The following is a 14,617-nucleotide window of genomic DNA, read 5'->3' as shown; positions in this document are numbered from 1 at the left end:
TTATTTAACTGGACATTCTGAGTTTATTTAGGGGCTGGCAGTTTAAACTGAAAACCAGATAATTTCATTTGCAGAGAAGTGTCTATGCAGTCAAGCAACCCTTTTTAACTATTAGATTTATGGTAGAATAAACAGGTACTGCATAAAAACAAAGTAATATGTAGTCCCCTTCCTAAAGACCTTATATTCTAAAAGAAAAAGACCTCAGGCAGATAAGTAAAAAAAAAGAAAAAAAAGAGAGCTGAGGAGAGAATTCAATCCACTACCTGTTAGTGAAATGCTGCTGAATATTTCTATAATCTTACATTCATTTATAGGTATAAATCATTCAAGCTATTTTATGTACCAGGAAAATTGCCCTGTTATAGACTTCAGTAACCATATTATCAAAGTTTCAATACACCTCAGAAAAACTTACCAGAGGCAGAATTGTGGTGCACTTTGAGAAGTCTGGGATAAATCTGGGATTCATAAATAAGTCTTCTTACATTTGGGTATCAAAGTTATATTTTAGTCATGGTAAATGTTAAAAAATAAAACTCATATTTAACTTACTTAAGAAGAAAAATAATTAATACTCAAACGCAGGTTAATAGTAGATTGCCAGACACTTGAACCCAAGGTGTACAAAAAATTATTATTTGAAGAAAATATTGTCACTTTATTAGAAGCTCTTGCCCAATGACCAAGTTTCTGCATGTGGGTGAACACTAAGGAATCAGAGCAACCTGATTTTGCCACTCATCGCCCCAGCTGTATGCGGAAATGAGCTAAGAAAAAACTAATTAGATGTACAGAATGTCTCCCTTTTTCCTAAGTTCACTGCTACACTTCTATTGTATACAGATATGAAGGAACCCAATTTAAAGACTGAAATTTTGATACCTGTGTTCAGCTGTGCCAGCAGAGAAAACCAGAGGCTGACCGAGCTGTCACAGTCCACAATAATTTTTACATGTAAGGCTCCCGCTCAGTCTGTGTTTTGTACTGCAAAAGTTCCTGTCACCAACATAAAAAGCAGCCCAAATGAAAAGTTTCTTCAAGAATATTTTAAAACATTAATATTAATCATAAGTACAGTTTTAATGTCTATATGGGATCTGGGCAGAGTTCTTACAACCTTAATTTAATGATACTTCAGAGATTTCCAAATTAGAATACAGGAAACAGGAAGTGGGAATAAATGAAACAAAGCCAAATGAAAGGATAAATGGAAAAAACATTTTAATACACAGTTGCCTATTCCTTAAACATTCATTCAATCAACACTTCCTGTGATTTTTTAATAGCATGTCTCTGGTCTTTTACACTTGACTTTGTCAGGAAAGGAGCTGATTTTTTGAAGATTATGTTCATAGTTGAAAGAATTTATCTGGATGGTAGTTGCTGCATGCTGAGAGCCTCCTGCAATGCTTTTAAGATATAAAGAGAAATACTAAGTCTGTTGGATGTTTTCCACATACAGTAACTCATTGGATCATGCATCACCGGTTCTCACTACCTCTCCACAACTTTCTTGTGTGACTTGGGCTTCCTTTGGTGGTGTTTTTAAGCAATTTTTTCTATCAAGTCGGATGGATACTAGTTTAATACATGACAACCCCCATTCATAATGCTGAATTTTCTTTCACTTTCTCCGTACCATTGGGTCTTCTTTCTCATTTAGTCCCTGTCCCAGTGACTCACTGTTACTGCTGCAGTCCTTGGGATGCAAGACAACTTTCCTCTATTTTTTTTTCATCAGTTTATCATCTCTCTTCACAACTTGAATGAAGATACTGTTTCTCATGTTTTCTTACCACTTTTGCTGTGGCTTTTTTTTCTTTGCTGTTCTATTACAAAACAGAGGAAAACATAGTGGAATACATTTCTATGGCAAGTGCAGTATTTTACAATAATGCCAGCCTCCGTTGCCAAAACTGTATTACAGGTGACTTTCTGTCCTGTTTTGCACACTATAGCTCCCAGTCTTGAGACTTCAGATCAATACATTTCAGTGATTCAAGTATGATCAGAGGAAATATCTGCCCTTACATAGCTGGATGTTTGTCAAAACTATTAAGAGCATTATGAAAATTAACATGTAAACCAACATATTTTAATTCCCCAAAAAGACTGCAATGCTGTGCAATCAAAAGACAAAAACCATTTAAAATACAAAACTGCTGATTTGATGATATTTAGAAATCATATGGAATATCCAGTGTATGAGATTTTCATGTGGTTTGTCAGTGTCCAACCCTGGCTATCACTAACACTTACCTGCAAAATTAGTCTTCTCTCATTGATACCACTGTAAAGGAGTAACTCCTTTTTAGTCATGGCATTTCCCATTGGTGTAACTGCAAATATAGTCCAAAGCTATATACACAAACCAACCTTTGTAGGTGTAATCTGTTGAAAGAGTAAGGTTATATTTCTCTTATGGCTTGCCCTTTTCCCAAACTCCACACTCTCTTGAATAGCTGTACTGGAAATGAGCACAAATCCTATTAAAAAGAAGAGTAACCACATCGCGTAATTTAAACAAGAGCCAATGTAAGTAACTCTAGTGTTCATGCATGCAAAAACCAGTGTTCTGGAGCATGCAGCCCTTGGAAGAACAGGACCGTAACTGTGTTGAAAGATTACTCTGCCTGCCTGTTACCATATTAAAGAACCTTTCCAAAATTAGCACGTCTCTTGTGTCACAAGTTAAAAATGTTTTCAATATTATACTTAGGTGACTGAGTTTTAATAGAATATTTATTTTGTGGAAAATAAATGTAGTTCTTACCATGACTTTGTTTTTAATATGAACAATCCACCCCTGTGTGTTGTATTGATCCGTGTCAAAATATGACATTGCTGTTTCTTAAGTAATTTTACAAATTAGACCTAATGGAGGAGCCAAAGTTCACCTATACTCTTAGAATAAGTGTCCGCTGCAAAAATGGTGTAGCTGTAAGAAAAATAAAATCATAATTTACCCAATAAATCACAAAACAAGAAAGGAACATTGCATATTAGAAATCATTTCATATAATACTAAAATATGTGTGACTTGGAGAAGACAACCGAAACTTTAGTTGATGGCTGCTGTAAAATAGAGTGAAATCATTTATTCAGTATATTTAGAATAAATTCAACAGCAGTACCATAAAACTTATAAGACTCAGTCTTGTCTTCTGATTCCCTGGAGGACATCATTGTGTATCCTAAAAACCAAATCAGACCAACAAGGCTAACAAGGTATTGAGTGGGCCTAATTTTAATTTTTAATTTAATTGTTCATGTGGAAGTCAAAGGACTCATGTTCACGCAAGTTAAGAGTATGGCCCAGCACATTTTTGCAGTTCATTTGTTGGCATCATTAAAAACAGGTGTATTTCCAGAGTAATTCAAGGGAACCAGTTTTAGTATTAAAATTGCTACACAAACTACATAGCATTATCTGATTTTTTATTTTTAAATTGTAGACCCTTTATGCATAAACTTATGCTGTACTAACATCAGTAGAGATACTCACAGGAGTAGGATTTTGAAGGTCAATTCTATGGGTTCAGTCTTGAAGAAGGCACCTTCTTCTTCACCCTGCAAAACAGGTGCTGAGGAGAATAAATTTCCTCTTTACTTCCCTTTACATTCACCTTGAGAGGGAAGAAACAATGCATTGTAAGCAAAATTTTCAGTTGGGACTAAAAAGAAATCTTTTTCTTATTTTCAGTTAAAATAACCCACCCAAAAAGGAACCTAAGGAAAGCACATCTATAATTCATCAGAAATAATGCTGACTGCGAAATACTAAGTTATTTTCATGCAGTTTGCACAGATATAAATGTGAAGAAAAGGAGAAAAAATAGGAGTGTTACATATTTGATTTGACACACTATATAATATCCATATATATACACACGCAGAGTTTTGCAACAACCCTTTCATCTAATCTTTGAAGAACTGAGATTTGTCATTTACCTTATCCTTAATGGAGGGGGAATACTCTCTAGAGTCCAAAGATTCATAAAAGAGAGGTCTTATTCTGTAGCAGGATGACCATCTGCTGCTTGCCCATACTCCCTTCAGCAATCTGAGGCCTCTAGACTCATGCACCTTGTGTTATATCCATGCAAGAAAACAGGATGAGTGTGACCTGATGCTCAAGACTGCTTTTATTTATAGTATTCTGAACTAATGGAAGACTAGCACCGAAACTGGGAAAAGGTTGGTCACTGCTCCTTTGATCCCCTCTTCTGCAGTGATCTTACACAGAGCTGTCCAGGGGCATGCAAGGGGAAAAGCTGTTACAAAGCCATATTTCTCCCCATGTGTGTTTGCTAAGCGGGAAACACCACATACCATTCAGAGCATGGGCAACACATATTCACATTTTGGAACAGTGGGGATTTTTAAAGGTATGATATTGCTTGGTGCTATAAATTTCTTATCTGTGCCCTATAAAAAAAACTGAAAAGTGGCTTGATATTCCAATTTCTAATGGATGCATGAGGAGCAACTTAATGAAGCATTTTAGTCCTCTTTTCCTCTCTGTAGGTTCTCTGCTGTTGAATACAGGGTGAGGGTGTTAGTCTTTCTTTCAGCGTGGTACCCAGCAGTTAGTTACTTTCCTTTATCTGGATACCCATTCACACAAGGCATATATGAAGTTAGTATCTTGGATGGATGAACTCCCTTCTGAAATAAGCTGACAGTGACTAGTGGATTCAGAAGTCATTGAAGGAAGAGGGATACACACAGATATGCAGGCACACACCAAATATAATTGCACTGTTGTAACAACCGCTTTACATGCAGAAAAGGCGCAGGAAAAGGCAAACACTGAAGTATTTCTATATTTCCTTTCATTTTTAAATCATGAAAGAAGATCTTAGGAAGATTTTATACTCACTTTACACTAGAGCTATATGGCAACAGGGCAGTTATTGAACCCAACATAGGCTTTTAAAGATCACTCCCTTTCTTTACCTAGAAATTTTATGTAACACACAGGTTTCTAGTTTACTAGAGCTGGAACAATCATAGTTAATATTAAATCATTTTTTCTTGAACTTTGTATCATTTTATTAGTGAGGTTATAGGTAGCAATCACATTTTATTAGGGCATTCACTGATTCTGAAAGTTACGTGCCTTTACTTTTAAAACTGCACTGGCTGTTAGGAGCAGCTTTTTGATAGCAACCTTGCGCAGGAGGTTTCCCACTATTAGCAGTAACCCATCTGGACAGTCCAAATCCTTCTCTACCTATGTAATGATTTAGAAACCGCATATGTATTCAGGAGTAAAAATTAGCCTCTGGCGCACACTACTTCTTATAAAACTTTTATTTGGGGCTATTTTCTTCACTATAGCATAAAAAAATGGAGTAACAACTCAAGCTATATGTCTGCAATGACTTTTGAGTGATCTCCTAACTACATTTGAAAGAAAGTTCAACCATCCCTTGAACCTGTATGCTTCAGGCTGAACAATTCAGACAGATGTTTAATCACTTCACATTCACTAGGAAATGGCTATTCAAATGGTCGTAGAATTTAAAAGTGCCACTATGAGATGAATGCTTGGTGTTATTTCTATATTGGCATTCCCTTTTTAGAAGCATAAGTAAAAGTAAGTCAGCTGAATCCAACACAGTTTTATCACACGAGTTTCCATTATCATTTTGGTTTTTTTTTTAAATCATTAGATACCCTTTTAAATTTTTAGTCCAGAAAATCCCAAAGCTGCAGTGTGAGTAGATGCAAATGAAAATAGATGAAAAAGGATTCACCAGCTTCTCAGAAAGGGAGGTGTAGACTGGTCTAAAGGTGAGTGCATTGTTTAACTGAATCTGCAGCAATAATTATAAGGAAAATATTTAACTTAGAGCAACACAAAAACCCTGTGACCCTGAAACTTTTCACAGGTAATTCATCAAGTGTCAGGCTGAAAATACCTCTTCAGAAGAAAAATTGTAGTAAATCTGTAGTTGTTGGTTACAGTATGCTAAATACTGTGAAACGCTTTCCTAAAAGAAAGACACAGTTTTGATAAGATTAAGGTGCATTTCAGCAAAGCATACACATTATTCTTCATTTTACTGTTTGGCAATTTCAATGTTCTTCTTCAGAGAAAACAAAAGTTTATAATGATTAACGTTCTGTGCCGTGGGAAGCATACAGTCTACAACAATACTACTCTTGTGTTGCACTAGCCTTTCTCATCTATAATATAAGCACAAATAGTTTTTCAGATGAGTAACCAGCATTTCTGAGATAAGTCCTTCCTTTAACTACAATTGATAATGCATGACTGTGTATTTCAGTGTTGACAGAGGCCTCAGTGAGCCTGACAAACTTCCACTGAGTCCTATACCAAAAGCTCAGGGCCCAGCTGAGTGGGACTCTAGAGTTTAGGAGGTAAATGTGATATTTCCATCCCCAGTCCCAGACCATGGTTTTGTCCTGCCAAGATATATTGTGTCACTGCAGTACTCAGGATAATACCTTTACACTTCAAATTGAGAGCTTCCTCCCCTCCTGGAAATATCCTATGTGGCTTGCATTGTACTGATAAGATAAATGATGCAAACTAAGAATTGCATCTAAATGTATTCTTATGCATGCCTGTTTTCTAATCCTTGTTAGCAGAGAACTCGGAAAAGTGATTTAAACTCATATAATTCCAGCTGACAGTGGAGGAATTTGGGCATGCAGCCAGGGAATTCTGTGTTCAAACCTGTGTTCAGATATTTAACAGTATGAAGTTCCCTGTGCAGATAAGCAATGCCACGTGAATCTTTCACAGTGAACACAAAGAAGTGTCACAGTTCTACCAGGCTCCAGGGTCCTATTAAACCCCTGGGAAAAAAAGGTCAACGGACTCAGAGGAGGGGGCACATCTTTGTCCCTTTCTTTTCACAAATCTGATTTATTAAAAGTTTTAAATGGGGAACACTATTTTGTAGTGAAATTGAAGAGTAAGCTAATATAGGGAGCACAGTGACCCTTCTGGGCTTGGTGCATAGACTCTCGTACTGCACTGTGACCCACCTTCATCCATTCCTGTTCCAAGACACATGAACTCCTCCTGACCCAGCCATACAGCAGTTCTGCTCTGGTGCTTTACTAAGAAGAGCTGGGATGGCCTGTGGCTGGGACAACAAGTGCTGCAGCAAATAGGCTGTGCAAGTAGTGACTCCTTCCTGAGTGGGGAAGAGAGAGAAAGCATACTAAAGGTTTCTTTCACAGTGGTCAAAGTACTGAAATATCATCAAATAATACTGACACTGTGCACATTTCTACCATGAGGTTACTGAAGATATTTTCACGTCAACACAGGAAGGGCAAAATCTTAAAACCTTATCAGAATATAGTGCATTACATCCTGCCATTTGCCTGTACATAAAACACCTGTCTGTGGATATTGCATGGGAAAAGTGACTGCACAGTGTCTCCTTCACCATCTTGATCTGTTTAGCTATCAGCACTCCTGATGCTGGAAGACCTTTTCTGCATCATGAGCTATGTTCTTACATTAGTTTATTCTGGTAGGCTGGTAGTAGGCAGCACAGTGGGGTGGTGCTGGGTGATTGTGTCAATGACCATTTGTCTTTCAGATTATGACTTGGGGAATATACCACAAGTAGTCCCAACAAGCGTGAGATACACGGTTATGGAAAACACCAAATTCTGACATGCTTACTTTGTCCTTGCTGTAAGCATATGTAAATAGGATGATGGTACAGGAAATAGGATTTACCTACTGCCATGTATTAATGCTATCAGAAAGCTATCCCTTGCTCCATCTTTGTACCCATACTGTTTGAGAAACTAGACAATGCACATGTGCACTTTCACCTCTGGGATTTCTCCTGCCTGTGCTAGTGACAATTGCTATCCTCTGCTCTAAACACAAAGTGCTTGTTCCTTCTTTGTGCCAGCAGCATTGCTTACTGTCACACAAACCATTTAAGTCTGCATCTCATCCAATCTCATCATCCTCATGTTCAAGATTTTTACCTGACATTCAACTTCCCTTATGTCTTCTCTCACCACACTGCCTCCCTGTTCCCTTCCTTCAAAGCCTCCTCCTAAGCCCTCTCTTTGTTTCCCTTGTCACTTAGCAGCAGTTCTACAAGTGTGATGTTTTACTCTTCATACTCATAACATTATTACTCTTCCATGCCACCCTGCATGCTAGAAATGATCTCTTATTTCTTTTGAGTCACACACCCTCCCTCCATATCTTTCCTTAAAAGACATTTCTTCAGCAACAGTTTCCAGTTATGCTATCCCCACTGGTGTGTCTTCATCTGAATGCCACTGGCCAGAGAGAACCTAAATTTAACCATCTAGGCACAGTATTCAGTCATGCTTTTCCTTGAGGCTAGGTAGCTGTCAAATGGGTATCTCATTTGACAATTTGCTTAGGTAAGAACTGGGTTACACTATCTTTATGTCAATTTTCTGTTATGGCACCGAGCAGCTGCAACTTCGGGTAATATTCTTGAAGCAACTGGCTGTTGACTGTATGATGGCTAACTTTTAGTTACAAGCATTCCCTATAGTTGAGACAAAGGGCGCTTTTTTCTTGTTGTTAAAGCATTGATAATACTGGTAAAGACCTCCGCAAACTGAAAAACCTCAAAGTTTAGCCAATAGTTCAAGTTTATGAGCTTGTTCTAATTGAATGTATACCACAGTTGAAAATTATATTGATTATAGCTAAGACCCAGGCTAGAGCTCAGTTATCTTTGTGACAAAATCTTACCTCTTCTCCTGCTTACCTTGTTAATGGTGGACTGGAATGTTTTGACTTTGGAGCCAGAAAGTTGAAGTCCAGAAGGAGCTTTTTCTGCAGAGGACCTTCCTCTTCATAACTCATTCTCCACTTCAGCCACCAAAACTTAAGCCTCTTTGCCTACAGGGTCACTTTAAGTCACGTACATGTTTCAGTGAAAGGCTGATTTTTTAGTTTTGCCAGATAATATGTTTCTGCAACTCATTTATTGATATGCCACAGAAATACAAAGGTGTTCCTGTTCTGGCTGAAGTTACACACGTTGTAAGATTTACCAGCTCATTCTAACATAAGAAGTGATGTGTTACCATTTTCATTCCTTGTGATCTAAATTGTTTTCTTTTTTTTCACTTCATATATATTAGCAGAGATAAAGTATGTTTTTTCTCATCTACATGTGTTTCAGAAGTAAGCTGGAATTGATCCCTTGGATTACAATTTAGTAATCAATGACCCTCCTTAAAGTCATCTCTGTTTCTTCCTAGTGCAAACTGGGAGAAATTCTGCTGCCCCACCAGCTTTTGTAAAATGGCAAAAGCAGCTGGAACCAATAGTCTTCTGAAGGCAATACTGTGTTTTGGATGTGCTTTTTATGCTGTCTGTTTTACAGGCTTTCACAGGTTAAGTTACAGTGAATGCAGAGAAGCAGGTTTTGTGAACCACTAGCAGATGTTCGCTGTTGCTAGCTTTATGAGTCTTGTCAACCAGCAGGAACAGACCATGTGCAAAACATTTTTCTTATGATTTTGCCATCTCTTACTGTTCTCACAGCACTGGCTCGGTAATGATACGATAAAGCTTGGGAGGTAAGCTTTGATTGCAGACTAGCTGCTGTCGGGACCTTCAGAAAGCCAGACCTGTAAAGCTCAGTTTGTTTTCAAAAGCCTGTGGCTAAGACAGATGGGTTAGCTGGAAATATGTCATTTATAATATAATCAAATGCTTGACCTCTTATTCAGGTATTAGTTGTTATGACATGGATGCTGAATGTTTAAACTGTCTCACAGTTTGTTTCATTCAGATGGAAGCTGTGATAGCTTTGTGTGAAATGCTAATTTCGGATGAAATTATCATACTAGCATGATTTATTTGATTTTTGTAACACCTTGTTGTACAGAGGAGAAAATTATCACAGAACAGCTTCATGTAAAAAGCAAGAGTATTAGAATCTGTAAGTTTTAAATATTTTCTTCAAATAATGCCTTATTTAAAACCTGTCCCAAGTTTGGTTGACACACTATCAATATGGAAATTTACTGTCCTCTCTTGAGCTAACAAGTCACTTGGTTGAAATGGTTTTGTAGCTAAATACATGCTGTGGGGAGAGAAAGAGATCTTTAATACAGAATCAGCCTTGCTCTGTGATCTGAACAGAAATGAATTATCATGGGCACAGACAGCACAGGGATGGAGCAAGGCTGAGTCCGTGACAGCACTAGCTTTACCTGGACTTAGTAATATATCTATCTACAGAGTCCACACCTCTTTCTTTCCTCCATCACTATTGCCAATGGATACGTAGCTTATAGGAGTTATCTGAGCATACATGTATTAAAGGTGATTGTAGGCAGGTGTGATAGGTTATTCTTTATACGGGAAAGCCAAAGCATGCAGCATGCAAAGCATTTGAAATACCAGAATTGAGAGTGTTTGCGCAATACTAATTCAGCCTTTTTGTGTGTTTGTATTAAAAGCTGTTATTAAAAAATGCAGATTTTATTTTTTTTTAAGAGCAAAGATGGGGATTTTAAAATAAAATTAAAACTAAAGCAAACCCCATGAAAATTATATCATCCTGTAGGTAAAGCAGTAGTGGAAGGAATGAGTTGCAGAGTCTTCCAGCAGAGATACCTGTTGCAGTCATGGAGCAGGCAAAAGAAAGAACTGAGGGTCCTAGTGCAGGCTAGGCAGGAGGATGTGATCTGCTGCACACAGCACAGGTTCTTCTGCCCTTTTCTCCCCACTGGCTTTCTCCCTTTCTCTCCTGATCTCATTTGCTTGCATAGTCCAGCAAGAGGGAGTAATTTGAGACAGATACCTAAAGGAGAGAAACTGGGACAAGAACATCTGGGAGAAGACTGAATGGAGAGAAAGGAAGTTGAGTGAAGGAGGCAGACAGACTTTGGTGTTTAAGATGTTGATGTCTGAACTATATGGCAAGTGACTGGCAAGATGCAGACAATACTAGGTAACTTTCAGAGGTGACACTACAAAAATCCATTAGTAACAAATGTTACTTCCTTCTCTACTACACAATCAGGAAACAAGCTTGAAAGAATAAAGTTCAAAAATCTGTTAGGTCATAGCTGATAAAATTTGACACCCTCTATTGCATTATCTAATTCAGCTCAAACAAGTTTGCATTATGATGTGGCTTCCTCCACATTATGAAATTTAGTTCTAAAGCAAGTGATATTAGAACTCCTGAAAATCAATTTTAATAGTTCCACGTCCCAGAAATTTAATTTCTCCACTTTAAATGCTCTCTTTGCTAATTTATTATTTAATTTTACACATTTTCATTTATAGCATTTTTAATCCGTTCAGCAATTGCCATCTATATAGGTTCTTAGAGGCCTTTTAACTATATACATGTTATTAACACACCTGCACCAGACACTTAATTGTAGCAAGGCTAATGTACACATCTCTTAACTCTTTCAGGACACGTCTGAAGTCAAATACATTGTTTGATTTTAGGAAGAAATCAGTAAGTTCAGTAAGAACAGGCCCAGAGGGTATTGGTACTTACCAGGACTAAAATTCATAGTTCTGCCTTCCATGGAAATGGCAGAAAAAATATCACAAATTAGTGGAAACCTTAATTATTTTTCAGTCTTTAAAGGGATTAAAACTGGAGACAACCCAGTTGTAATAGGGACAGTTTAGTTACATACTCTGTTGTCCTATCATACGTACGTCCCAAATAACAGTGCACAAAAACTTAATGTAGGTTGCATGTGCTGAGTGCCCAGTACGTTTCGTCTATGACCTAATGCATTATATGTCTTACTGCTCACTACTGCTTTACCCCACTGGTGACACCTGAAGCTGCTCAGCTTCCGTTTATGAAGAAGTTCTCTTTTTTTTTCATACTACCACCACAATCTCACTTCACTTTTTCCTTTGAAAGGGAGCTATCTCTGACATGGACTTGTTGCAGCAATAATGCTCTTAAACCCACAGACACCTTACTATTTCCAGAAGCTGATGTACAAGGATGGAGATTATGGGAAATTCCACATTAGCATTATTTCTGTTCTTGTTTTGGGTAAAATAATATCCCATTTCCATGAGCATAGCATAAATATAATGTTATTACTACTACTTTGCATAACAAAACTGTAGTTCTGCCTTCCTAGAATGTAATCAGCAGTAAATATTCTTTACATTTCACAGATAAGGGCTGCAAGCAATGTCCTATTTATTCAGCTGAGAATAGCAGTTTTGTGAATGAATAATTTTTGATAGCATTTCCGTTCTCATGACATTAACTAGAGGAAGGACTGACTCCACAATGTGATGTACGACTTACTCTCTGAGTGATGTCACCATGCTTGCTTTACAGGTTGATGACCAAATGAAGTTGCTTCAGAACTGCTGGAGTGAACTCTTAATTCTAGATCACATTTACCGGCAAGTGGTACATGGGAAAGAAGGCTCCATCCTTCTTGTTACCGGGCAACAAGTGAGTATGTGGTCTCCAAGAAGTATTGATGGCTTTTCAGTAATCATTTTCAAAATAGCAGGAGTTTAACTAGGTCAGAAGCACTCCTGTGTTCTCAGAAATTCTCCACAAATAATGTAGATAAAATGACTTGTGCACTCTGTTCCTAGTCTGCTGATTACAGTTAAACTTATAAAAGCAGATATAATCATAAGCACTTTGCTTCTCAAATATACTTGTATACCTCAGTGATTGAGAAATAGCAGATGAGAAGTGTTTCTCAAGAAGTTGTACTTTGTTGGGGCTAAAATGGTTTCTGACAGCAACAACAACACTCCCAAACCTTATGTTTTAGATCTAAGCAATTATAGCTGATTTTCCAATCAGAACTGTGGTTTACTCAAAAGAAACAGTAGCTAGGTCAGAAACTTAGAGAACCTGCAACTACTACCTCAGAAATATCCTGCTTTTAGAGAAATATGCACATGTATGAGAAACTGGGCAGCTGAGACATCTAATCCCCGGAAATCTATTCAGTCCATGGGATACAGAGGCAGGTATTGTCTCAGGAGTGGTCCTAGGTATGCAGCCTACAGTTTCTGTACAGCTTTCCAACGCTTAATTTTCTTCAGGTGTCAGATGCATAGATCTCCTAAAATGCAAGAGCACTAATGTGGCAAATCCTAGGAAACCTGTGAGAAACCCCAAAGGAAACAGTTTTGTCTCCCTCATACTTTCCAAAGCACAAAGAACAGGTCAGTAAAATAAGAACCTTATTCCTAAGATTCTTAATAACAGAAAAAAATCCCACAGTATCAAAGAGAAGTAAAGTGTGCCTGTACATTATGTTCCTGATTCAAAGTGAAAACACACAATGGCCCATGGGCACTTAAGTAGCTGCAAATTGAACCTGCCTCCATTTATACAGACATGGGAAGGAACTCCTTTTAATAAGATACTGTCGTGGTTTAAGCCCAGTTGGTAATTCAGTACCACATAGCAGTTCGCTCACTGCCCCCCTCCCCTTCCTCCCCCCGCTCCTGGAGGGATGGGGAGGAGAATAGAAAGAATGTAACACCCACGGGTTGAGATAAGAACAGTCCAGTAACTAAGGTATAACACAAACCACTACTGCTACCACCAATAATAATAATGATAAGGGAAATAACAAGGGAAGAGAATACAACTGCTCACCACATGCCAACTGACACCCAGCCCGACTGAGTAGGGATCTAGCCCTTCCAGGTAACTGCCCCCAGTTCTACATCCTGGGCATGACATGCTGTGGTATGGAATACCTCTTTGGCTAGTTTGGGTCAGGTGTCCTGTCTCTGCTTCCTCCCGGCTTCCCCTCCTCTCTGGCAGAGCATGAGACTCAGAAAGTCCTTGGTCAGACTAAACATTACTTAGCAACAACTAAAAACATCGGTGTTATCAGCGCTGTTCCCAGGCTGAAAGTCAAACACAGCACTGCACCAGCTACTAAGTAGGAGAAAAATGACTGCTACTGCTGAACCCAGGACACATACATAATTTGTGTCTGCCTCTTGAGGAATCTACTTACAGCTTTAGTTATAATTTTAAAACTGAAGCTATTTCTTCACACTAAGAACAAGTGTTTATAAGAATGAGAAGCAGAAATAACTGTTTGCATTTATGTTTAAAAGGTGTACAGTAGAAGGGAGAAATGATTGACTTGTCTAAGAAAGGGAATGGGAAAATTGAAATTCTAGCTATAGAACTTACTCCTGCATCTTTGTGGAAAGTCACTAACCTATCTGAGATAAAGTTTTACTGCCTAATTATATGAGGAAAAACTAATTGCATTACTCTTCATTTATATTTCTGCTATTTAGAAAAAGACTGATCCCCTTTTCATTTCATCATTTCCAAAACATGGATGATTCTGGCAATTATTTTATATGCCACACAGGGTGCTTGCTTATTCCTTTGTTTATAAAGCTGTAAGTACACTAACAGTTTTGTGTTCCTGAGAGAACTGCTAAATTAGTGTCTCATTTGTTATGTGATTAGCTAGTTTTTAAAGGTACTGAGCACCTAAGGCCCACTGAAATCATTAGAGACATCTAAATACCCTTAAATTCTAGCCATTGTCCCTGTTTTTCCACAATAATAATTCTTACCTCATTAGCCACTTTTATCTTTTCTTGCAA

The 14,617-nt window shown here is 37.8% G+C and overlaps 1 protein-coding gene across 1 annotated transcript in view; it reads left to right on the top strand.

Annotated features, from left to right (window-relative positions):
• The window catches only part of NR5A2 (nuclear receptor subfamily 5 group A member 2), a 90,948-nt gene that overhangs the window by 40,361 nt on the left and 35,970 nt on the right, over positions 1-14,617 (top strand). Inside the window, exon 6 of the mRNA XM_057429092.1 lies at positions 12,345-12,464. Coding sequence (XP_057285075.1) covers positions 12,345-12,464 — 120 coding nt within the window. The remainder of the gene's footprint in view (positions 1-12,344; positions 12,465-14,617) is intronic.

This window comes from Pezoporus wallicus, unplaced genomic scaffold, assembly GCF_028554395.1.
Source record: "Pezoporus wallicus isolate ANWC-B61680 ecotype Strahan unplaced genomic scaffold, APGP_CSIRO_Pwel_v1 contig_593, whole genome shotgun sequence".
NCBI lineage: Eukaryota > Metazoa > Chordata > Aves > Psittaciformes > Psittacidae > Pezoporus > Pezoporus wallicus.
The sequence above is the reverse complement of the archived record's forward strand: the minus strand, read 5'-3'. Positions and strand labels throughout refer to the sequence as shown.